Raw genomic sequence first — 24,572 nt, 5'->3', positions numbered from 1 at the left:
GCTGAGCCTCAGGTCTCACTGCGATTATTAATGGCTTTGAGGCAAAGGATTTCGAAAGGGAAACGAAAGTGAATTTCTGCGAATTGGGGCTAAACTTATTACAAAGTCCGGTCACTTCCACCAAGGACTTTAAAGATGTGGGAGAAATACACAAAATCTTTCATATTTAAGTAATTTATTCATTTGTAAATAAGAAAACGGATCCTTTTAGTGATTTGGCAGCTAGTGCTCGGGATCAAAGAATAAGTGACAGGTGATTGTAGTCCAATGCTATTTCTACATTTAAGCTCTTCAGCTGGTAAAGCCTAAACCAGTTTTATTTTACTTTTTTAAATTGAGGTATAATTGACATATACCATACATTAGTTTCAAGTGTACAACATGATTTGGTACTTGTTTATATTGCTAAGTGATCACTACAATAAGTGATAGTTAACCTGTCACCATAGGTAGTTACAGCAAAACCAGTATAATGGTGACCTGAACCAGCTAAGACACTGTACTTTGTGTATTTTCACCTGAAATAAGAGAAAATAATGGTGTCAAGCCCAAATTTCTTTCCCCATAATATTAGATTTCTACCTACTAGGGATTGACTGGTAGTGATAGAAGTTTGGGTTCATTTATTCATGAAGACACAATAAAATTAAAATTAGACCAACACAGTTACAGAAATACCAGGGCTATAGGTGGTTACAATCTTTCTTATTTTTTAATTTTTTAATTTTAATTTTTATTTTTTTTAAAGATTTTATTTATTTATTTGAGACAGAGAGAGTGAGAGACAGAGAGCACAAGAGGGAGGAGGGTCAGAGGGAGAAGCACACTCCCCGCCGAGCAGGGAGCCCGATGCGGGACTCGATCCCGGGACTCCAGGATCATGACCTGAGCCGAAGGCAGTCGCTTAACCAACTGAGCCACCCAGGCGCCCTCTTTCTTATTTTTTTAAAAGATTTATTTATTTATTTGAGAGAGAGCACCTGTGCAAGCAGGGGGAGGGGCAGAGGGAGAGAGAAAATCTCAAGCAGACTCCCCACTGAGATTGGAGCCCACCCGGGGCTCAATCTCAGGACCCTGAGATCATGACCTGAGCCGAAACCAAGAGTCGCGGCTCAATCCACTGCGCCACCCAGGTCCCCTGGTGGTTACAGTCTTTCTTAAAAACAGAAATTATCTTTTTCAAAATTTTATTTAGAAAATTTACTTCATTTAAAAAGTGTATATAATATGTCCCATGATATAAAATTCTAGACAGAGTAGATTTAAAAACAGCATAATGGAAAATATAAATATCCATTTTCTTATATATATCTTTTGTGCACTTACAGTCTTCCTGGGTTTACATTTTTCTTTATTTTACAATCTGATTCTTACTTGTAGCAAAAACAAATATCATAGACAGGTATATAGCAAAAAGTAAAAATTTCCTTCTCTCCATCTCTTCCTCAGATAGTGGTAAAATCCTTCCAAACTTTCAACCACACAAATATATTTTTGTTTTTTACATTCATGGTTTCACATTATACATGTTGTTCTGTAACTTAGTTTTTTCACTGAATACTGTAATGGAAATCTTTCATGATAGTACATTTAGGGCTGCTTTTTAAAAATAGTTGTATTACATTCCTTTATATATCAATAACTATTTAGCTAGTTCCCTCATGAGAGCTAATCAAGGTGCTTCCAACATTTTACTAATAAAAACAATACAGCAACAAACATGCTGGCAGCTTATTTAGATAAATTCACTTATTGTATTTACCTGCATATTCCTCTCTTCCTTTTAAAAATCAGATTTTTTAAGGAAAGTTGAAGTATTAAAAACAACTAATGGAATATGTAGATATTGTGTGAATTCGAAGGGAAAAAAATCAGGGTTTTAGTAAAACGATTTTATTAAGTTATATTCGTGTCAACAAACCAGAAAGCCATGTAAAACTAACTCTTGTTAAAGACTATGACTGTGCTGGGTGGATGGAAAATTATCTAGATTGACTGCTGACTCCCTATGGAATTTTTTGAGGGCTCCACTTACTTTCTTAAACATATCCTTTTCCTGTTCTAAGCTCAGAAGCTGCGTGGTGTATCTCAGTTCACTTTTAACTATCAGGCTTGTTTGGCAGCAGATGATAGACATTTTAAAAATTTAAGATGTGGGCGCCTGGGTGGCTCAGTTGGTTAAGCGACTGCCTTCGGCTCAGGTCATGATCCTGGAGTCCCGGGATCGAGTCCCGCATCGGGCTCCCTGCTCGGCGGGGAGTCTGCTTCTCCCTCTGACCCTCCTCCCTCTCGTGCTCTCTGTCTCTCATTCTCTCTGTCTCAAATAAATAAATAAAATCTTTAAAAAAATAAAAAATAAAAAAATAAAAAAAATAAAAAAAAATAAAAATTTAAGATGTTTCTAACAAGATGCCATCAGCCACAAGGAAGGACCTGGGGTTGGTGGGCAGGCTGGTGTGAAGGAAGGCAAATTTTCTTTCAATAATCTCAGCTTTGACAAGCCCCAGACTCCATGTACAATATATGCAGGACATGGATTCATTAGTGTATGGTCCTAGTACAGCTGCCCTTTATTTTATACTCGTGACCTTGTACTTTTGTGGGTGTACAATTGGTGGGTGTTTTCCTTGGGTACTTGGTTTTGACGATTCTGTTCTCCTAAATGTGGTTTTGCTCTTGTCTAGTTACACAATTCTGTGTTCTTCTTGAACCTTCATAAAAGGATATGACTACCTTAAAGTGGTTACATTGTTTCTCAGATTAAGTAAATATTTCAATTAGGGGAGTAAATATTTTTATACTGGGAGTGTAGCTAGCTCTTGCTTCGGGAGTGTGTTCTTTAGTGGAGTGAATCTTGGATTGGTGGTTTTACAAGGAGTGTGTAATGAATCTCTGGGCTATAAGTCTTTAAGTTTTGACCCTGTCCAAAAAGGCAAAGGAAATTTCCAAAGTTTTTCTTGTAGCAATTCACTGAAACAGAGGAGGGGTGCACTCAGGATGCTTGCCTTTCTTATCAGCTTATTGGTGAATCCCAAGGTACCAGGCTTACTGCTGCTTCTGGCAGATGTTTTCAAGTGTCCCTTTTAAAGATTCAAAAAAGTACTAGAGATCCCCACCTGACTGTAGTTACCTTCCATCTATTCAATACATAGATAATGAGTGGTACCCACAGAAAGTTCTCATCTACTAATAATTATGTTGTCCTTGATGGGTGTACCACCCAGATAGATTGGGAATTACTAGCTTATGGCATAATTTCTCCTTAATTTTGTCTCAGTCCTTGATAAAACTTAGCTAAAAAGATACGAGTGAGCTTTAAAAACCGTGGCCTCCACAGTCTCCAAGCTACCTTTAACAAGGGAGCCATCCTTTTCTTCCTTAACTATTCTTATCAGACCTTCCAAGAGGAGGCTTGCTATTACTCAATGTCCAAAGCAGCTTGTAGGAGGTGAAATTACGCAGTAAGCGGGGAAGAACCCTGCACAAACGGTTTTTCTTCATAATTGGAAGAGGGAGAGGGAAAGTGAACAAGGGATAGCAACAAACTAAGAAATATGGTATACATCATTTCATAGTGATTTCTTTTTTTTTTTTTTTACAGTGATTTCTATTTTGGCAAGCCTGTCTGCTATGACCCGCAAGTTTTCTGTTTAGAGCAACTGTGATATTGATGATAGCAGTTTTTACACAAAAGAGAAGAATATTCAAAGAGGCCTGTGATACTTGCTCGCATCCTGCTCCGCCCGTCCACGTGTCTCCAGCACCGCGCTGCCTACAGCGCGGCCTCTGTCCGAAGGCGTGCATTGCTGTGTCACTGGCATTCACAGGAGTGTCCGTGTGAGCTGACTCAGAGCTCTTCTCTGAAAGGTCCTTCCCGGTGACACTGGCAGAGGGACGTGTTATCATCTGGCTGAGGAACGAGTTCCATCCCATCACGTATTTCGGGTCTGCTGGACTGGCGCTCAGCGTATTTCTGAAATGCATGTTTGAAGGCAACTGAAAGATTAGTCCACGCTTCATTCCACTGGACCCTCCCTACCCCACTCAGGCCAGTGTTTCTAGCTGCTCTGTATCTTGAGACTAAACACCAAAGGTCTGGTTTATTCCGGTCCTGAAGTTGCATTTTAACTTCAGGTTTTAGAGGCACTAAGTGCAATATTTCAGAGTCTAACAAGGAACCCCAATCCACAATCTGATGTGTACCTAGGAAGCCTCCACAAAAGGCACGTCAAGCCAAGGGTCCCTACTTGAAATAGTGGCACCTCTTGGCATTCATTCTCCACTTATTAATGAATAATTACATTTGTTGAACACTCAAATCAACCAATAGAGATGATAAGCATCTCAAAATAAAGCTGGCAGTCCCCCACACCCTTCCCTTTAGGCTCATAGTCACATACGTTTTGTAAATGGTGACAGACCTGTGTAATGTCCCTCTACTTTAGCCACTGACTGAAATATTCCTATAAATTAGACTTTGATTCAGTGGTTCTATATACATTTAGCTGTAGATTCCTGGTGTTGGGCCAAACCCAACAAAATACTGACATGAGCAGAGGAACCTAATGAGTATTTTAGAGGGAGAAACTCCTACTATTAATATTATAGGTAGACTAACAGAGGGCATACAACTCATTCAAGGGAAAGGCTGATTTTAGTAAATGGTGAAATTTATCATTTTTATTTTTCTAAGGGTAATATCCACAGGCATCTGAAGAAATGTGCTTTTTTTTCTGTCCACAGAAAAATAAGTTTAGGTTAAAAACAAAAAAGCATTGTTTCTTTTTTTCTTTTCTTCCTGTCTAGAATTTACTGTGTGAAACACAAGATAGTTACCCAAAGAACCAATTCTTAGATTCCCAATAAACACTTGCACTTCAGTAATTAGGCCTGAGGTGTTAAAACCATTATAAATATATCTCACTTGTTTGTTTTCTACAGCAAACTAAATATCTGCTGTCCATCCTACACTGTGATAGCAAAAGCATGAATCTTTAGTAAGAAGAACAAAGAGGCAGACCTTTTGAGCAGAGAGATAGATGTTAATGATCTCTAGTCCAACCTCCTTATTTTCTAGATAGGAAGATGGTCTCTGAGGTTCAGAAAATACCTAAATTAGGAATTCCATAAGGCATTTAATAAAAAGACTGGGAGGTAAGAGGAGCTTTTAATTTGTATTCGCAAGGGTTCTATGCATTGTTTTTCGTAACAGTGAGTGGAGATACAAATATGGAGACCACAAAAGGTCTCAGCGCTATTCCCATCTCTCCACAGGCTGGGCCAGTCCTCGGCTTCCAGAGAGTTCCACGGGCTGACGCTCTGAACCCTTTCAGGAAGTGAGGCACTCAGGCCCAGCATGGCGCGTGAGGATGCCTGAGCCGGCGGGGGTGGGGGGGTGGGGGGGTGGGGGGGGGACAGCCGGTGGTAACTAACCTGGAGCACCCTGTAATAATAGCAGTAAACCCGGTGGGGCTGCAGCAACTCCCTAGCAGCCAATTGCCCTTCTTTTGCAATCTTCTTGGCTTCTTCATCATTTTCCTGAAAGGGTTAAACACACACACATACACACGCACTGAATAAAGAGTACTCCTGTGACCCCCCAAAGAAGGCTACTGGTGCGTATGAAGCAGGACAGAGATGGGGTTGAATGTGACCAGCATGGGACGTGGGACATGAGGAAGATAATTCGGAGCGAGGCTCTGAGAAATCCAAGGTACCTTCCTAGAGCCCCATGTTACACAGAAGTGGTCACACATGTTTGGACCCCGGTCCACAGGCCCGGAGTGCCCTCCCCGCCATATGCGCATCAGACATGCAGTCTCTCTTGAGCCTACCCTGGTACTGTCCTGGCTACCCGAGAAATTTAGGGCTCATCCTCTGTCCCCCCTTCCTAGAGCCTCTCTGCTTGATATTAAAATACAATCTGGAGTAGATTTAATCCTTTTTCCTGTTATAACGTCTCTTAAAAACTCCATTTTAATATGCAGCCAGAGCCCAAAAGTTGTCATAAAACGGTACCTATGAAGGCCTATCTTATTGCTGTAATCATAAATTCAGCCATTTGCACCCACAGGCTGTTCCTTCAGTACCAGGAACGGTCACTGTTTCTAATTACACTTCGGAAAATAGCTAATATTCTACTGTGCTGCCTTTTAGAAAAGCCACTGACAAGCAATCCTGACTCTTTATAAAGGGCCACAGAAATGATTCTGCCTCAGGCACCCAGTCATTTGCATACCCGAATATTGCTTCTCAGAAACTTAGAAGTAGAATGAAGTCTTACCCGCAGAAGGGTAAATTTTTATAGTTTCACAATAAAACACAACAGCTTTGTAATATGTTTCTTTTTTTAAAAAAGAATTCTTATTTCATGGGAAACTTGTGATTCTTGGGATGTTGTATATAGCATGCATTCATTGTGTCTTTTTCCTAACTGGAGAAAAGAAAAGGGTATCATAATTGCCTCCAGTGTCTTCTTGTGCATAGAGCACTCTAGCCCTGGGATTTTCAATCTGTCATTTGCATGTGGTGTGTTTTTGCTTGTGTGTATATGCATGAATAGTGATTCCTTCAGAAAAACCTATATTCTACGTAATGCTTGTCTTTAAATCTTCTAAACCTTCTAAAAATCCTCCAAAATGTTGATAAAGGGTATTAAAATGATCCTGATGTTGATTCTTTAGATATTTCAAGGGAACAAAAATTTCAGGAAATCACATTTCTTTTGACTAAATTATGTCAAGTTAAATTGGGTCATGATGGAACTCATGTAAATAATCCTGGTAAGTTTGTTATTGCCTCAAGAAATTAAAATTGCAGAAAACGTACCTTGGCCCACTTAACTTTCTCTAGTAAATCACTGAGATTTCTTTTAATTGGAACATAATGTTTCCAAGGCTTCAGTGCCACATAGAAATGTTCATAATATGTCGAGTCCTGCTTCAAAACCAAACTGTCGCCCAGCATGAGGTACGGATATCTGTAAGCTGCCACGGTCCCATCCACATTCACTTGATACTTGTACTAAAACAGTAAAACAAACATAAACAAAGGAGACACTTAACAGCCATTTGCTTCGCTTCTGCTTGTCATCAACACTGTCATAATAAATATAAAAGAATTATTTTCCACGTTCCGACTTCAGTGTTTAAAAGTTTTATACGTTATTTTGTACCTCACGTTTTCTCTTTGTATTGAAATCATAAACAGCCTTGAGCAGGTCGATTTTAAGAAACACAATGCGTTTAAGGATAAGACAAATAATTTTAGGAAATAGGAATACCTATTTCAACTCTGTGTAATGGATTCAGGTTTCTGTGACCTGGTAGGAAAATGTTTCAAAAGCTGTAGGTTTATTAAAGCTGACTCCTGGTAACAATTTACACTTTCATGTATACATTATTTCATTGGTTCCTTCTTCCCAGGTAAGTATGAAAAAGGAAAGCCTTATCTCCAGTGTTCAGTTCTAGAGTCGAGGAGACAGAAACCTGGAGAACTTTAGGGACTAGTGTGGTGTTAGCAACACAAGATGTACCCCATTTACCCATTTGCTGGATTAATAAGCCTCGCTTTACATTTCAAAATCACTTTTCATGGGAATTAAACCTCACTTGATCATAGTAATGTGAAGCAAGTATTATCATAAGCTCTTTCTTTTTTTCCTCTTTTTCCAAATGAGAAAATCGGTGTTCAGATAAATTTATAAACCTCTATTCTCTGAGCTCAAATCCAGTGTTCTTTTCATTATAACACACTGAAACAAACAGGATATACTCATGGATTTAGTCATTAATTTTTTCTTTAGTAATCGGTACCAAAGAGTTCTCTAGCCAGTCAGATTTTGTCACATTGTTCACATCCCTACATCATGACACAAGTTTATCACTTCATATCCATACAAGAAGACAAAAACACATACCTTAAAGAAATCAAAGAAACCTATCAATTTAGCTTTTCCAAGCTCCTTTTCTTTCTCTTGGAAAAAGAAATATCCTGTAATTCCTGCATCTAGGAGCTCTGGATTTTCCTTGGACAGCTGTACCAACTGGAGCCTCTCTTCTCGGCTATCTCTACCTCTGAAGAAGGCTTTCTCTGTTTTATTGATCCAGGAAGGCCCTAGAAGTTTGAAACCATAAAAAAAATATGATTATGAACTTGACATTTATAAAAACCGTAAGCATACTCCTCTGTAATCTATCTAAATTATCACTTAAGATAATGTAACTAAGTAACAGCTACATCTTTAATCCCTAGGTTGTTCAGAATTTTGAGCACATCACTTTTGAATACAGGAAAGACTTCGTCTAATAAGCTGTGAAATGAAAACATGTATATATAGCCCAACTGTGTGTGTGTGTGTGTGTTTCTTTCTAGATGGTATTCTAGAAGAATTAGTCTATTTCTATTATTCTAAAGAGTAACACCTGTTACTATTTGATAAATCATAAAACAGAAACTGGAGGGGGTCACTTTCTCTAGTATTTTAGCACACTTCCCAGGAATTCACTGTTCCCCAATAAAAAGTCAGTTTTCATTTTATGTTACCTTTAGGTAGTTTGTAAAGAGTCTCTGGTCGCAACTACTAAACGAGTCTGCCAGGACTGTTTCTAAACAGGAACAGAGGTTGTAAAGACAGGCAGGGTTTATTCTACTCAGGGAGTTTGGTTTAATTCTAGAGTGTGTTGTGCCATAAATGTAAAGCCATCAAAGGATGGGGGGCCGGGGAGGAATTCAGATTTTGAAGGATCAAGCAAGGCAGAAAGAGGAAAGGGGAAAATTCCTTACTAAGTGTTGGAGGTAGTAATACCCAAATTCTGCTGCTAGCATAATTCTCTCACATCTGCATATCATTTTATATTTTTCAAAATGCTCTCTTCATCCAGCAATATAAGGGCATCGGAGTCAGCATTAAGTGACAATTTTACCAAATATATATTTTCAAATGGTATTTACAAATGACCAACTCAAAGGAGACTCAGTTACAGTAGGTTTGGACAACAAGCCCAACCCACATACCTAATTTTTGGATTAGAAGAATCCTACACTGCTCTTTCTTCTTGGTTAGAAAATAAGAACAATGGTATTTAAATATATATTTTTGTTCTCTCCAACTGAACATTCCCTTTTTACCTCTGTTTTTCCTTTGAGAATAAACTTTAATTTACCTGTATTTCCCTGAATAGAGAGGAGATCATTGGTGACACCCCTCATTGCTTCGAGTGTGGAGTGGGTGATGTCATACGTGGGAAGGATAACATCCCGTGAATCCAAGGAGCCGCACCATGAAATGACAGGTAAAGGGCCAGGGGTTTCATTGACTTTTCGATGCTCCAGAGGCCAATCTCCAAGATTAATATAAAATTCTATATCGGGGAGAAGGACCTAAATAAACAAAAGAAGAAACATCAGTGCTGGGAAGACCTCAGTTTTAGGTACTAAATGCTTCCGTTCTTTGGCTCCTTAAAATATGCCTGATAAAAGTGAACATGTGAAAACAGCAGAAGAGAGAAGAATGCCTCTCAGTCATCAGCAGTATCAGAAAATCAAGGGTGAGGACGGTACATGGCAAATTCACTTAACCAGGAGGAAGTACCCTTTGTTCAGAGGTGGCATTTAAAATTGCTTAGTATTGGGGAGCCTGGGTGGCTCAGTCATTAAGTATCTGCCTTTAGCTCAAGTCATGATCCCAGGGTCCTGGGATCAAGCCCCAAATTGGGCTCCCTGCTCAGTGGGGAGTCTGCTTCTCCCTCTGCCCCTCCCCCTGCTTGTTCCCTCTCTCTCTCTCGTTCTCTCTGTCAAATAAATAAATAAAATCTTTAAAAAAAATTGCTTAGTATTGGGGTGCCCAGCTGGCTCCGCTGGTGGAGCGTCCAACTCTTGATGATGGGGTCGTGAGTTCGAGCACTGTTTTGGGCAGAGACTACTTAATGAAAATTTTTTTTAATTATCAAAATTGCTTATTATTGTAGAAGTGGACATGATATGGAAAGGTATGAGTAAGTGGCTTTAAGAACCCTTTCTGTCAGCTGCCTACCTGAGAATCGACAAGGTTAGAGGAAGCCCTTCTTTTGCTTCACTACCAAACCTCCACATCACGTCTACCTTTGCTTCTGGACTCGGCCACTCCGTGTGCACCTCCGTGGTCAATGCCCTACGCGAGGCCCTTCTCTCATTTCTCGCCTGGATTGTTGCAGGAGCTTGCTCACTAGGTGTTCTGATACTAGGCTCTCCCCACTCTGATCTGCTTTCACCTTGCTGCCCAAATTCCTAAAACCCAAATTAATGTCACCACCAGGGTCAATGGAACCTAAAGCCTACAGGACAAGGTCTAACGTCTCTGGCCAGAAAGCAAGGCCCTGTCACCGTGTTCCACCTGAGCGTGGGCCAGTAAACTTCAGGCTACTCTCTGAAAATGCAACCCAGTCTCCCATGTACTTCCCTTCTCACTTGGAATATTCTTCTCCTACTTATTCCCTTGGCAGTCTCCTTTCTCGTCCTTCGAACCCAGACCAAATGTCACCTCCTCCATGGCTCGCCCTCCTCAGGCAGTTTCACCCGGGGGGCCTGCTTTTCTTAGAGGCCTATCACGTTGAGGTACCACTATTTGTACTCACATCCTACTCTAACTTCCAAATAACAAAAAACAAGTCCCACTAGAGTAGGTGGCTCAAAGTCCAGAGATGAGTCTCATTTATCTTGGATTTCTTCCCAGCCACTGGGCAAAGAACCTAGAACAAGAGGGAAGGCCAAGGGGTGTGACGATTCACCCTCCTCGCTTCCCTCCTCTCACTTATCAGCCCAATAAACTCCACACCAGGAGTTCTCACTACAGAACAGGGTTTTTCAATCTCCGCAGGACTGACATTTGGGTCTGGGTAATTCTTTGCTGTGGGGGCTGTTCTGTGCACTAGAGGATCTGCTGGTAGCAACCCCGAGTTGTGACAACCAAAACTGTCTCTAGACATCGCCCACGTCCTCTAAGGGACAAATGCATCACTCGTAAAGCCACTGCCATCGTGAGTCCAAGGTGGGAATACAGGGCAGTAGGCCAGGAAGAAGGCACCCCCTTTATGATCAAGTATCTTTAATATGCTCATATGGTGGGCCAGTGGGGATGGTGCGGGGGGGGGGGGGGCTGCTATTTAAAATAAGAATTAAAAAATAATAATAATAAAATAAAATAAGAATTGGTTGCAACCCCACATTCAGCACACTTGGGAAATTGTATACCTCATATCACCGAAGTTGACTCTTGGTTTAGAAAACTACCTTGACAGTCTTTCTGGGTGGGAAAGACAGAAAATGCTCATCCTCACCCTTCACTCTGCATGGTCAGGAAGGAGGAAGAACAAAAGGCAATTCGAGCTGCTCTGCTTAAGAGTGCAGTAAATGGGGGCGCCTGAGTGGCTCAGATGGTTAAGCGTCTGCCTTCGGCTCAGGTCATGATCCCATCGTCCTGGGATCGAGCCCCGCATCGGGCTTCCTGCTGAGCGGGGAGCCTGCTTCTCCCTCTCCCTCTGCCTCTCTCCCTGCTCATGCTCTCTCTCTCTCTCTCTCTGTATCTCTGTGTCTCAAATGAATAAATTAAAAAATCTTAAAAAAAAAAAAGTGCAGTAAATGTGGGAAGAAGGGTTCAGTAGAGGGGTGGGGGTGCAGGGAAGTGAGAAGTCTTCTGAGAGATAGAGGCCCAGCTGTATTCACTAAGAAGCCAAGACCTGAAGCCCAATGATGGGCAGTGAGAAATTCCCAGAGGCAAGGATGACTGAGTCTGATTAATAGAGGGAATGTTTATTTTTAAATGTTAGGGTTTTTGTTGGAGTGCTTTTTACTATGCACTGGTACAAAATAACCTCTCTGTTACTAGAACCTTCAACAAAATGTGCCATGCATGCTATCTTTTGAGGCGCTTAGGGTAAAACAAGGAAAAAGTGGTCGAAGTTCAAGTCATTTTGAGGTGATAAGAACAAAACAGCTGCAGAAACTGGTATCTGAATGGGAGGAGTATTCACCACAACAGAGAATTTCAAGAAGTGACCTCCAGGGGCACCTGAGTGGCTCAGTTGGTTAAGCGTCCGACTCTTGATTTCTGCTCAGATTGTGATCTCAGTGTTGTGAGAATGAGCCTTGCATCAGGAATCCACACTCAGTAGGGAGCCTGCTTGAGGATTCTCTCTCTCTCCCTCTCCCCTCCCACCACTCTGTGTATGTGTCTATCTCTCCCAAATAAATACAGAAATCTCAAAAAAAAGAGTGACCTTGAGGCTCAACATGTCTGGGAGTCCACAGAAACCTTGGAAGTGCTCTGTAGGACCTACTTGCCTGAGATAGGGGCTCAAGCCACTTAATTTACAGGAAAGAAAGATCCATAAAGGGGGGAGAATTTATGCACACTCAGGTGGTGGACATCTTAAATTCACATTTCCAAGCTTGGAATCCATTTCCATCCTTTGCCATTGTTCTAAGCATCTCAAAGTTACAACGAAATAAGTAAACTCCAGTTCACCCTTGAACAATGTAGGGGTTAGAGGGGCCAACACCCACACAGTATAAAATTTATGTATAAACCTTGAATCCCCCAAAACTTAACAACTAGTAGCCTACTATTGACTAGAAGCCTTACCAATAACATAACAGTTGATTAACACATCTTTTGTATGTTATACGTATTATATACTGTGTTCTCACTATAAAATCAGCTAGGGAAAAGAAACAGTAAATTAAGAAAATCATAAGGAAGGAGCGACTGGGTGGCTCAGTCGTTAAGCGTCTGCCTTCGGCTCAGGTCATGATCCCGGGGTCCTGGGATCGAGCCCCGCATCGGGCTCCCTGCTCGGCGGGAGGCCTGCTTCTCCCTCTCCTACTCTCCCCGCTTGTGTTCCCTCTCTCTCTCTCTCTCTCTGTGTCAAATAAATAAATAAAATCTTTAAAAAAAAAAATCATAAGAGAAATACTATTTACAGTACTGTCATGTATTTATAAAAAAATGTCCATCTGTAAGTGCACTCATGCAGTTCAAACTCATGTCATTTAAGGGTCAACTCTGTATTGTTTCAGAACCAATGAATTCATTCTCATACCTTTCTTGCCAGTGACAGCAAAATCTCGTCTGAGAACATTTTGAAGTCTGTGTATTTCCCTAAAGATCTCCGGTAGACACGGTTATTGAGAATCGTGTAGTGAACAATGGCACCCCTCTCATCCCCAAACCTTTTTGGAACCTCATTTAGCATCTGCTGGAGATTGATGCTGGGGAAGGAAGCGAAATCCTTTGCAATCTGTGGTTCCTTGGTTGGACAAGAAAGAGTTTTCTGCCAGGCCTGAGGATCCTCTTCAGGACACTCACAGTACTCATGGTACACTGGTCCTAGGGAAGACAAAGACATGAGTAATGCCATACTCCATTAACAAACACCTCCACACAGGGGGTTGTTTCTGCCCCTGATAGGAACATGGGACGACTTCTTGCTGAATTTGAAGATTCTCCAGGCAGGGATAATATATATTTATATTATATATTTAATATATTTACAATATATATTTAATAATAATAACACAATATATTTAAATATAAATATATTTAATATTTAATAAATATATTTAAAATATATTTAACTTAATATAAAAGTATAAAGATTAACATAATTTTACAAAAACTTTTAAAAAATTATTTATGTTTCTTGAGGATTTCTACTTCAGAACAACATGAGTAATATGGACCAATTTACCCTTCTACCTGAGACTACCAAAAAAAGAGACAAAATATATGAAACAGTTTTTAAGCCACCGGACATGAGGCAGTGAAGGACAGTGAGTCTGAGAGATGGGAAATAGATGAGGTGAGCCCTACAGTTTGTAAACTTACTGCCTAAGGGAGTTTCCAGGTTATGGAAACGGGGAGAAGTGTAGGCAGAGCCCAGCAGTCTCACTGAGTTGAGGGGACAGAGCTGGGTGTCCAGGGAGAACAAGGCAGCTAGCATTTGTAGGACACATTCCCTGAGAGAACCACACAGCCAGAAAACTCCAGAGATCTGCAAAAGATTCCCCTTCAAGTATTTAGGGTTTCTGAGGAGTGTATATAGGTGAGGAAATTATCCAAGACAGGGAAAGAACCATCCAGAATGACTGGACGCAACAATACCCACTGGTCATACAGGGTTGGGAATAGTACCTGTTCACAGCAGACCGACTGGGAAGCATCCTAATTGCTGGGGCTTAGGGTAGAGTAGGCAGAGAGGTATTGCCTGAGTGGTGGGGAATAATTAGCCCCAGACTAAACATGGTTCTGGTCTTGCCTAATGAATTGTAAAAGCAATTTGAAAGGTTCAAATTATTTCCAAGTAATTTCACTGCATTCCAGAAAAATGCTCAAGAAGATAAGAAAGCGACAAGAAATGAAAAATACACTGGATACAATTAATGGCAAGTTGGACATTGCAGAAGGAAAGATTAGGGAACTTAATGATGTAGCAACAGAAAGTATACAAAATGAAATGGAGAAAAAAAAAGAATTTTAAAAATGAAAAGAGCATCACTGAGCTGTGGGATAGTTTCAAGCCTGATACAGGGGTAACTGGAATTGTGGGAGGAACTCTGGAGTAGAACAGAAAAAAATATTGAAGAAATAATGGCCAAAATTTTTCTGGATTTAATGAAAACTATAATCCCAAAGATCTAAGAAGCTCCATGAACCCAAGCACAAGAAACATGAAGGAAATTACACCAAAGCACATAATAATCAAACTGTTCAAGAGACTTAAAGAGAAAACCTTGAGCAGTACAGAGGAACAGTAGATATACTGGATGTCACATATATGGATGTCAGCAGATACACTGTTGGAAACAATGCAAGTAAGAGGACAGTGGAGTAACATCTTTTTTTTTTTTTTTTAGAATTTCTAAAGGAAAAAAAAAAAAGAGGATGAGAGTTTTACTTGAGCCCCAATTAGGACAGCTGCATAGGACAGGCAATCTTTACAAAGAAGAGAGTGTCCTGATAAAGGAACTTTTGGTATAGGGTTATATACATTTTTTACATAAAAAGTTACACATTTTTAGACAAAAGACATTGTAGAAAGACACTACAGTTCCCGATCTTAAGTTTCTAGTATATGTAGGGCTGTATGGCTTTAATGTTATGGGAACCAGGGAAGTTTCTAGTGGAGTAACATCTTTAAAGTACTAAAAGGAGACAAAACCAACCTTGTTAATCTACAATTCTATATTTAGTAAAAATGTCTTTCAATAATCTCAGGAAACAAACTGAGGGTTGCTGGAGTCGGGGGGGTGGGAGGGATGGGGTGGTTGGGTGATGGACACTGGGGAGGGTATGTGCTATAGTGAGCGCTGTGAATTGTGCAAGACTGTTGAATCTCAGATCTGTACCTCTGAAACAAATAATGCAATATATGTTAAGGGAAAAAAAAGAAGAAGAAAATAGCAGGAGGGGAAGGATGAAGGGGGGGAAATCGGAGGGGGAGACAAACCATGAGAGGCGATGGACTCTGAGAAACAAACTGAGGGTTCTAGAGGGGAGGGGAGTGGGAGGATGGGTTAGCCTGGAGATGGGTATTAAAAAGGGCACGTTCTGCATGGAGCACTGGGTGTTATGCACAAACAATGAATCATGGAACACTACATCAAAAACTATGTGATGTAATGTATGGTGATTAACATAACAATAAAAATTTTTTTAAAAAATGAAGGCAAAATAAAGACTCTTTCAGACATTCAAAAGCTGGGAGAACTCATCACCAGCATTCTCACACTAAAAGAAATGATAATAGGGATCATTGAGCAGAAGGCAAATGGTACTAGAAGGAAATGTAGATTATATAAAAGAATGAAGAGTGCCAGACATGTTAACCACCTGGGTAAATACACAAGATTTTCTTGCTTATCATTCAAATTTCTTTAGTTTTTTTCCCGCAAAATTCCAAGTTAAGATGAGCTCCAGGAGTGCCTGGCTGGCTTGGTCAGTAGAGCACGTGACTCTTGATCTTGAGGTAGAGAGTTTGAGCCCCATGTTAGGTGCAGAATCATTTACAATTGAGCTCACTCTTTTGTACATGACTTCAAGGTCATCATAAGCCATTTTGAAAGTCATGGGGTCTACACATATAAGGCTGGCTCTGGATTGTGTAATATAATCACTTACCTTTCAAAATATAAGGAGACTGAGCCACATGTTCATCACCATAAAGGACCTCTATCTTCAGCCCTTCGCTGACAGTTTCATACATCCTATATCGCATCAAAAATGTCCCATCATTCCTGTCCAAAGGTTTGGGGACGTGAATCCGGACTAATTCTTTAGGTGAAAGAGATTTGATTACTACTTTGAATAGTGTTTGACCTGAAAAAAAAAATATATATATATATGTAACTACTATTTCATGGTTATTTTGTCTTACCAATTATTGGATAGGTGTCTCTACACCCAAGTTACTTTTTTCTGTACCATCAAAATAATAACAAAATAATTTTAGTTTGGAAGGTCCTTGAGACCAGGAACCATGTCTGGGTTGTGTCTTGAAACCAAAGATCTGAATCAACATTTGATTCGTTAGTCATTCAATAAAGATATACTGAATGAACAAAATCAGTTCGTTAAAAAAGCAAGGAAGAGATGAACTTTTTGCCTCTTTGCTCTTTTCTCCTTTGGGTAGGTTTAAAGCAGCCCAGATACTTAAAAATCTAAAAACTCTTAGAATGACAGAGCTCCAAGACGATCCAACTTTCTTCTGTAAAATATATACCAGCTTTCTTTGTAAACCATTTTAATACCTAATAACCCTCATTTCTAAGGAACTTTCCCTTTGGTTAATCCAAATTTCCAGTTATACTTCTAAGCCTATTTCCCTAAGTAGAGAGAGATTATAGTTAGTTACTAGACTGTGCACAAATATCAGACACACACTTTCACACACCTTTGTAAATACTAGAGTTTACTTCTCTAAGCTTATTTCCTCAGGTTGAATCGAAAGTTATACTAGGACGATCTAACATCATTTTCAACTCCAAAATTCTGTGGGTTTTCTGGAAATTCTAGGGTAAATAACACCCACTTAGTAAACTTTCCCTTCTCTTTTTGTAGTATATGAGCTGACTGATTCAGGCTTTGAAACAATACTGTTGTGATTAATATCATTGTGATCCAGAAATAAATGTTGCACTATCTTTCTTCCCAGACTCCAGTGGATGTATCTGCACTCAGCGCAGATCTGATCCTCAAGAGCTTTGAGAATAAAGATCAGTTAATGTCCTAACCACAGTTAATCATAATATCAAAGGCAAATGTTTTTTAAAAAGTGGTGAATCCTCTGAAATTCACAGACCTGGCAAAAAATAGTGGTGATAAAAGTAGTTTTTCATTTCACATCTATCGTATTATCAAATTAAGCATATTTAATATATATTTTTTGAAATTACTGAAAAAAGTTTCTTTCTCCTACTCTTAGTTTCTAAATCTTGTGAGTGAAGTTTCTACTCTCTTTTGGTCTTTAAGGGTTTTATTTTTTTCTTGTGGGTCAGGAGAGGTGTTCTTCAGTCTCTTCAATTTCATAATCGTAATGTAGTGTCTGATAACTTTCTGTTAAATAACACATTTTGACATCCTTTAAACAAGTGTGATAAAATTATGAAAGAAATCTGCTAAAATAAATGAATTGTAATAAACGCAGAGGATGTTGTAAGAAAAAAGGTAATAATTTAATGTGAAATTATTTAAAATGTTACCGTTTACCTGAAATGCTTAAATGAAATACATTGGTTATTGCCCTGTGTTATTTCTCACTTGATTTTAGAAAGACAGAGCAGTGTGGCAGACTGCAAATCAGGCAGGCAGAGCCTGGGGACCAGGAGGCAATTCCTATAATCTTCTCCCCAAAGTGGAACCAGTACAGAAAAGTTTTAGTGTCTTGGTCAAATAGTCCTGTTCTCCATAAACTTATGATTGTAAATAAACAAAACAGATATAAGACAAACATATTAATGATTCTGTGATCATTTTGGAAAGAAATGGATTTATAGAAAAAAACTAGTTCCAAAATGTTTCATTATTCTTAAATTCAAAGTATTGGACTAGATCTGTATTGTCTCTTCCAGTTATGAATTTTTTTGTCCCTGAAATAGCATTTAAGAGCTACATTTCAAAATAAATGTATAAAACTAAAATAGAGCCATTGGAAATACATATTTTAAATGTTCAGGTATTTTCACAGGAATCTTTCATGCCTGTGTTAGAATCAACACAAAATAACAATGGTCAGGGCTGAAATAGAAAGAAGCAATTTTAACCTCATAAAAGAGAAAATGAGAAGAGTGCAATTTGAAATTGCTTCAAATGGAAGGAATGTGAATTCTCATTTGCCCCTAGGGCTAACATAATGGAACAGACTTGAAGCTCAGCTTGAATTTTTCTACTTCATCAATTCAAATCTCTTTAGGAGAGATCGCTAATGAAGTGAGAATGCAGGGACTAGGTAGATGAAGGAGGTTAGCAGTATCAGAGTCCTGTACCATTAGACTCAGAACTTTTGAAGACTTTAGCACTTATCACGGGCCAGTCCCTGAGCTTGAGATTTTCCTTTGCATTTTCTACCTTATTTGTTTCCTACAAGAATTTGTAACGTGGGCATTGTCACCTCCATTTTAAGATCAGGAAACCAAGCCTCCAAGAAGTGAAGTAACTTGCCCAAGTTCACCTATATGTGAGTAGCAGAGCCAATATTTGAATACAGCTTGAATCCTTCTTTCAAAGCCCATCCTGCATCCACCTTGTCATGCTGTGTCACGTTAGTGTATTGGTTTGCAGAATTCAGAATTGGAGGAATAACCCCTGGCACCCTTGGAACAACAGAGTCACTGTCTTTCCTGTTGTTTAGGAAGATTATTAAGGCTCTGCAATCCTAACAAGCGTCAACCCCACATGGCCAAGGAAACCGAGTCCCAGAAGGCCACGCTGTTTTGCCTTGAGGCTACATGTCACTCTCCAAAAATGCCTTGTGGGCCTGCTGACCGTGGATGGATGCTCTCCAGGAACTTACTGAAAACTGATGCACGACAATCATATGACAGGAGATTTAATTAAACAGAAAGAGGATGAGTGTCTACTCTTGGCTCTAACACCTAATGGCTGTGGGGCCACAGGCAAAACATTTCAGCTTCACTGAGCCTCAGTGTCTTAGGTGCCAAGTGCAGAGTATAATATCATCTAGCCTTCTTACTTCACAAGGCGATTAAGGACTACAAGGTAAACAGGGCACAGTTTAAAACACTGAAGTGCTACACAAGTAGGAGGTACGATTATTTTATGAAGATATCACTACTGATGAAGGTAAAGGAGGACTGAGCAGAAAATGAGTATTCGTATCCAGCCATCTCGACAGATTCCAACCACCCTCCCTCTACCCCTTCTTTTCTTTTCTCTACGGTATTTATAGAGCATCTCTGCCAGGCATTATGTCACATGCTGGGAATGTAACAATATCAATAGGTTTTGCCTACATTCATAATAGAAGGAAATACCCAATTTAAGTCAGAAGGGAGTAAAAACAAAGATAGAGATGGGGCGCCTGGGTGGCTCAGTCGTTAAGCGTCTGCCTTCGGCTCAGGTCATGATTCCAGGGTCCTGGGATTGAGCCCCGTGTCAGGCTCCCTGCTCGGCGGGAAGCCTGCTTCTCCCTCTCCCGCTCCCCCTGCCTGTGTTCCCTCTCTCGCTGTGTCTCTCTCTGTCAAATAAATAAATAAAATCTTTAAAAAAAAAAAAAAAGGAAATTTTTCTCGGGAAAAAAGAAGAGTGAAAAAAAATCCTTATTTTCTTGCTATAACAACTGACAACACTAATGAGAGGTAAGGTTCGTCTATTTATTATAAAATTAAAATGAAACTATATAATTTCTTTCCTGTTTTGTCCATCCATAATCTAGTATAAGCATTATTAAACAACATTTTCAAATCTTACTTTAAAATTAAAATAAATCCCGGTTAAAACATATAACAAAGTTGATCATCTTAACCATTTTTAACTGTACAGTTCAGTAGTGTTAAGTAAATTCACATTTGGGGGCAACAAATCTCTAGATTCAACAACTTTTCATTTCCCTCCCCCATCGGCCCCTGGCAACCACCATTCTACTTCGTTTCTATGAATTTAACTACTTTAGGTATGTCATACAAGTGGAATCTAAAATGTTAGCTTTTAATGGGCTGTCAAATATGCTATCACATGAATGTACCACACTTTATTTAGCAATTACCTCAGAGGTGGCTGGTTAAATTTGCTGTAATAAATAACGACAATGTGGCAAGCAATTCTTGCACAGAAATCTTTGACCACGTTCTGATCATTTTCTCAGGTCAGATATCTAGAAATCAGATTACCAGAAATAAAGGGCATGGACGTTTCTGTTGAAACGTATTTTTTGTACATTAGGTTTGTAAATATTTAAGGCTCTTGGTACATTTGGAAAACAGCTTTCCAGTCACATTTTAGCAATTTGTGCTCCCACCAGCAGAGGATGAAGGTCACTGGGAGTATCTCCATGCCCTCTTGACAGCTTTGAGTATTGCTACTTAAAAAAAAAACTTTGCCGATATTTTTTGATTAAGGAATAGAATTTTATTTGAATGTCTAGCTCTTTCATTAATAGTAAGATTAGCAGCATGCCACTTGGGATCATGTAACTTTCTTTTTGCCTGTATAAATTAATTTTTCCTTCGTCCTCCCTTCTCTTTCTAAAGCTTCCCCCCCCCCCCATTATAACATCATAAAATGACTTTTAGGAAAGAAAGAAAACTATAAAGGAGAAAATACACCCCATAGTGGAAGACTTCGAATCTGGGTTTAAGGATTTTTTTTTTTTAAAGATTTTATTTATTTATTTGAGAGAGAGAGAATGAGAGACAGAGAGCATGAGAGGGGGAGGGTCAGAGGGAGAAGCAGACTCCCTGCCGAGCAGGGGGAGCCGGATGCGGGACTCGATCCCGGGACTCCAGGATCATGACCTGAGCCGAAGGCAGTCGCTTAACCAGCTGAGCCACCCAGGCGCCCCCAAAGGTTTATTTTTCTACTTTTGAAAAAATACCATACTATGTTTATACTGTAGCTTCAAATTAGATGCTGTTATCTAGTAAAGCAAATCTTTCCTCCCTCCTCTTGTTCTTTAGAAATGTCTGGACTTCTTGGCCCTTGACTCTTCCACATAAATTTTAGAACAAGCAACCAAGTTCCATTAAAATCCTATTGAAATTTTTGTTGGGATTGTAGTAAGCCTATAAACCAATATGAGAATTGAAATATTTACAATCTTAAAGTTTTTTCCATTAACGAAATAAGAAATATCCTAGGATTTCGCTTCATTTATTTAGAACTTCTTTCTTTAGGGAATCTCAATAGTTTTACATTTTCTTCATGGAAGTCCTACACATGTTTTTAAAAACTTTTATCTGAACTTTTTTTTTTTTAAAGATTTTATTTATTTATTTGAGAGAGAGAGACAGAGAGAGAGCACGTGAGAGGGGCGAGGGTTGGGAGGGTCAGAGGGAGAAGCAGACCCCCCGCCGAGCAGGGAGCCCGACGCGGGACTCGATCCCGGGACTCCAGGATCACGACCTGAGCCGAAGGCAGCCGCCCAACCGACTGAGCCACCCAGGCGCCCTAAGGGTTTTTTTTATTCTGGTCCTCAGGGCCATGGAGAGTCTTTCTAAAACTAAACGAAGTTTAGTCGTAGCCTCCCGCGGGCGGCGGAAAAGGCGCTGGGGCCTTCTGATGGTCTCTGTTGGTAAAACTGGGCGCCAGGTGGCTGGACATAAACGAGACCGAGATGAGCAAACCCCGGCTGGCCACAAGTTGAACCTAGCGGGACAAGTCGCAGGAAGGTGCAGGGGCCCGGCGAGCAGGAGAACGTGCGAGGGCGCTGGGACAGAGGGGCTCAAGGACAGGACCCACCGGGGGGGGGGGGGGGGCGCCGAGCGCGGCAGGGCCTCCCTCATTCCCGCAGGCTGCTGCGAGGGCTCAGAGGCCACACGCTCGCACGCCGAAGCGCTCCCTCGGCGGCGGGTCCCGGCGCGCCAGGCCTCCCCCAGCGACGCGGCGCGCCCCCTGGGGCTTGAGGACGCCGCTCGCGGAGGCGCTCCGTGCGCGCCGCCACAGCGCGGGGACACGGTCCCCAGCCCGGGAGTCCCGCGGCCTTCATCAACACCCGCCCGAGCCGCGGGGCGCCCCGCGGAGGGAGGGCGTGCGTGCGTGCGTGCGTGCGTGCGTGCGTCCGTCCGACAGACTTCCGCAGCGACGCCCGCCCCGCCCCACCCCGCCCCGCCCCCGCCGTGTCCGGGCAGGCGGGGCAGGCGAGGCGGCCAGAGCCGGGGCGCGGCGGCACTCGCCCGGGGAGGGAGCCACGCAGGCGGCGGGCGGGCTCCCGAGGGGCGCGCGGGCGGGGGCGCGCAGGCCGGCGGCTCAACGCTACCTGGCGGCGAGCGAGTGAGGTTGTGGCCCTCCGAGCTCACGGCCTGCAGGTAGAAATAGCGGACGGGCAGCACGACGCCCGCCCGCAGCCCGGGCCCCCACACCAGGCTCCGCGGCGCGCTCACCGGCGCCTCGGGGGCCCCGGCGGCCACGAGCAGGGCGAGCCGCAGCGGCAGCAGCGCGGCCCGCGGGAGGCGGCGCATGGTGGCGGCCCGGGGTCCAGCGCGGCGGCGGCGGCGGCGGCGAGGGGCGGGGCCGGGCGGCGGGCGGCGAGGGGCGGGGCCGGGCGGCGAGGGGCGGGGCCGGGCGGCGGGCGGCGAGGGGCGGGGCCGGGCGGCGGGGGCGGGCGGCGGGGGCGGGGAGGGGCGGGGGCGGGCGGCGGGGGCGGGGCCGTGTGCGGCCTCCCGCCGCCCCGCTCTCCGGGTCCGCCTCGCGCCCTGCCGGGGGCGGCGGAGAGCGCGTCCGGCCCGGGGACCCCGCGGAGGGGGTCTCGCCGGCCCCCACCTCCGGCTGCCGGAGCTTGCCAACCGCGTGGAGGACACCGCTTTGAGAGGACGCCAACACGGGGGTGATGGCCGTGGGGCGAGCGAAAGGGCCCCGCAGCGAAGAACGTCCATGTCCTTTAGGGAAACTCCTTTAGCCCAGGAACTTCCCTAGGTTGACAGGGTGCAGGGCAAATGTCACGCCACCTCTGGCGGGTGTGTTCACGCCAGCACCAACCTAATCCTGCGATCCTCCGCTCCGAGATTCCCTCCCTTCTCCCTAATCCCCTTCTTCCCCTACAGTTTGCTTTTCTCAACACGTGTGTTCTGCACATCCACTAGGTTAGGGACAAACCCCAAGGGAGCAGTTAGGGACTGGGCTTTCAGAATTCAGGTTGGACGAAGGACTTGCCTTGAGCCTGGTGGGTGAGCTTCACCTCTGTCAGGTGGCTCCTGTCCTCTGTAGTTAATGAGGTGTGACTGGTCTTGGTCACTCCTCAGAAGCTGGAGGTAGGGTCCAGGAAGAGGCTGGCAGGAGCCCTAAGCACTGGCAGCCACTGTCTGCCTTTTTCCCCCTGACCTCTTGATCCACATTTGTTAAGTAGATTTGCTTCTTTTATTTGCTTATGGTTTGAATCTGTTCAAAGAAAATAAGCATTCTGCTCCGGCTGGGTGAGCCAGGGGGAACCCAAAGTGCAGAATGGACAGAGGGATTCTGCACCCTCTTGACAGAGCTCAATCCAGAAATGCCACAATCAGGCATCCCCTGTTCATCTCCTGCCTTTAATTGGGTTACTCAGCATTCTTGCTATGACCACCTTTTACTAGGGCAAAATCCTTCCCAGTTCTCTTGACCTATTTTAGTAATACTGAGCAGAGGTTGTAGACAGTGTTCTTTGTATTTTGGAAAGATTTTCAGAAACTGGTAGTAAATCACTGGGAAATTGTAGGGCTAAAGTATAGCATTACTTTCATTGATAAGTTTTAATTTGTGGGGTTGTCTGCATGCTTTAAATAGAAAGCATTGCTGTGTTCTAGCTATTGCTTTGAAAAATTGTGTAGAACACATTTTATTCACATTCTTCCAAAATCAAACTTAAAAAATTTCCCAGAGAAATAATCTGAAGGTTAGCTGATACAGGACGATAGTAAAATATGACCTAATATATTACATCATACTTGCAGTAACCCCCAGTATTTTTTGAGAGCATATCAAAGAAGCCATATAATTGAATCTGAACCCTTGTTTAGCAATAGTGAGTCTGTACCAACCTGTTTTCTTTCACATTGCCATCCATATCTTTAAAATCATCTCTCTTCAGATCAACCAATGCCTTGACTAGATTCTTTATAGTAAATCAAATTTCAAATACATATTCAATGCCTACTATGTTTTAGACATTATACTTGGACTTTAAAACTCCTGTGGTTGGGTGGAGAAGAAAGACAGAGGCAGTGTGGTGGGTGCTAAAATATGGGAGTGGAGAACTCTGCAGATCTGGGATTTTAGCCTCTTACAAGCTAACAGGTTAGCCTGTTTTGTGGATGCTGTCGAAAGACACAAGACTCCTGGGTCAGAGACAAAGGACTTTGTTATTCATTGTCAGAGTTTCGTGTTGGTTTGTGTT

General features: G+C 42.1%; 1 protein-coding gene and 1 long non-coding RNA gene across 7 annotated transcripts in view; one reads left to right on the top strand and one right to left on the bottom strand.

Moving 5' to 3' along the window:
• Nucleotides 1-608: 608 nt before the first annotated feature.
• Nucleotides 609-22,708, bottom strand: POGLUT3 (protein O-glucosyltransferase 3). Of its 2 annotated transcripts, none has more exons than XM_045895107.3 (8): nt 22,588-22,708; nt 16,154-16,351; nt 13,077-13,363; nt 9,165-9,381; nt 7,919-8,115; nt 6,829-7,023; nt 5,434-5,538; nt 609-3,973 (listed from the first exon to the last, which is right to left on the bottom strand). In XM_045895107.3, exons 2-8 carry the CDS (start codon nt 16,248-16,250, stop codon nt 3,848-3,850), a joined length of 1,224 nt encoding a protein of 407 aa, XP_045751063.1. In that variant the 5' UTR covers nt 16,251-16,351; nt 22,588-22,708; the 3' UTR covers nt 609-3,847. The 2 variants fall into 2 exon arrangements, with proteins under 2 accessions (XP_045751063.1, XP_045751062.1); XM_045895106.3 differs by having other exon boundaries at nt 22,464-22,706.
• Nucleotides 22,351-24,572, top strand: part of LOC123857846 (uncharacterized) — a 29,439-nt gene continuing 27,217 nt past the window's right edge. For 3 of the 5 annotated variants that reach the window (XR_010407118.1, XR_010407117.1, XR_006793979.3), the window contains exon 1: nt 22,352-22,512. This is a non-coding gene — a long non-coding RNA (uncharacterized LOC123857846). Of the gene's footprint in view, nt 22,513-24,572 lie in introns of all 5 variants that reach the window. The other 2 variants (XR_010407116.1, XR_010407115.1) reach the window with 1 other exon arrangement.

Source organism: Mirounga angustirostris, unplaced genomic scaffold, assembly GCF_029215605.1.
Source record: "Mirounga angustirostris isolate CCGP_5_RB_7025 unplaced genomic scaffold, mMirAng1.0.hap1 SCAF_13, whole genome shotgun sequence".
NCBI lineage: Eukaryota > Metazoa > Chordata > Mammalia > Carnivora > Phocidae > Mirounga > Mirounga angustirostris.
The sequence above is the reverse complement of the archived record's forward strand: the minus strand, read 5'-3'. Positions and strand labels throughout refer to the sequence as shown.

Bases quoted from the DNA above. Each gene is read 5' to 3' on its own strand.
- POGLUT3 (XM_045895106.3), bottom strand. From the start codon at position 22,665: ATGCGCCGCCTCCCGCGGGCCGCGCTGCTGCCGCTGCGGCTCGCCCTG. The intron at 8,116-9,164 runs GTAAATTAAAGT...TCAAACTTCTAG, and splicing joins CTCTATTCAGGGAAATACAG to GGCCTTCCTGGATCAATAAA. The intron at 3,974-5,433 runs GTTAGTTACCAC...CATGCATTTCAG, and splicing joins ATTATTACAGGGTGCTCCAG to AAATACGCTGAGCGCCAGTC.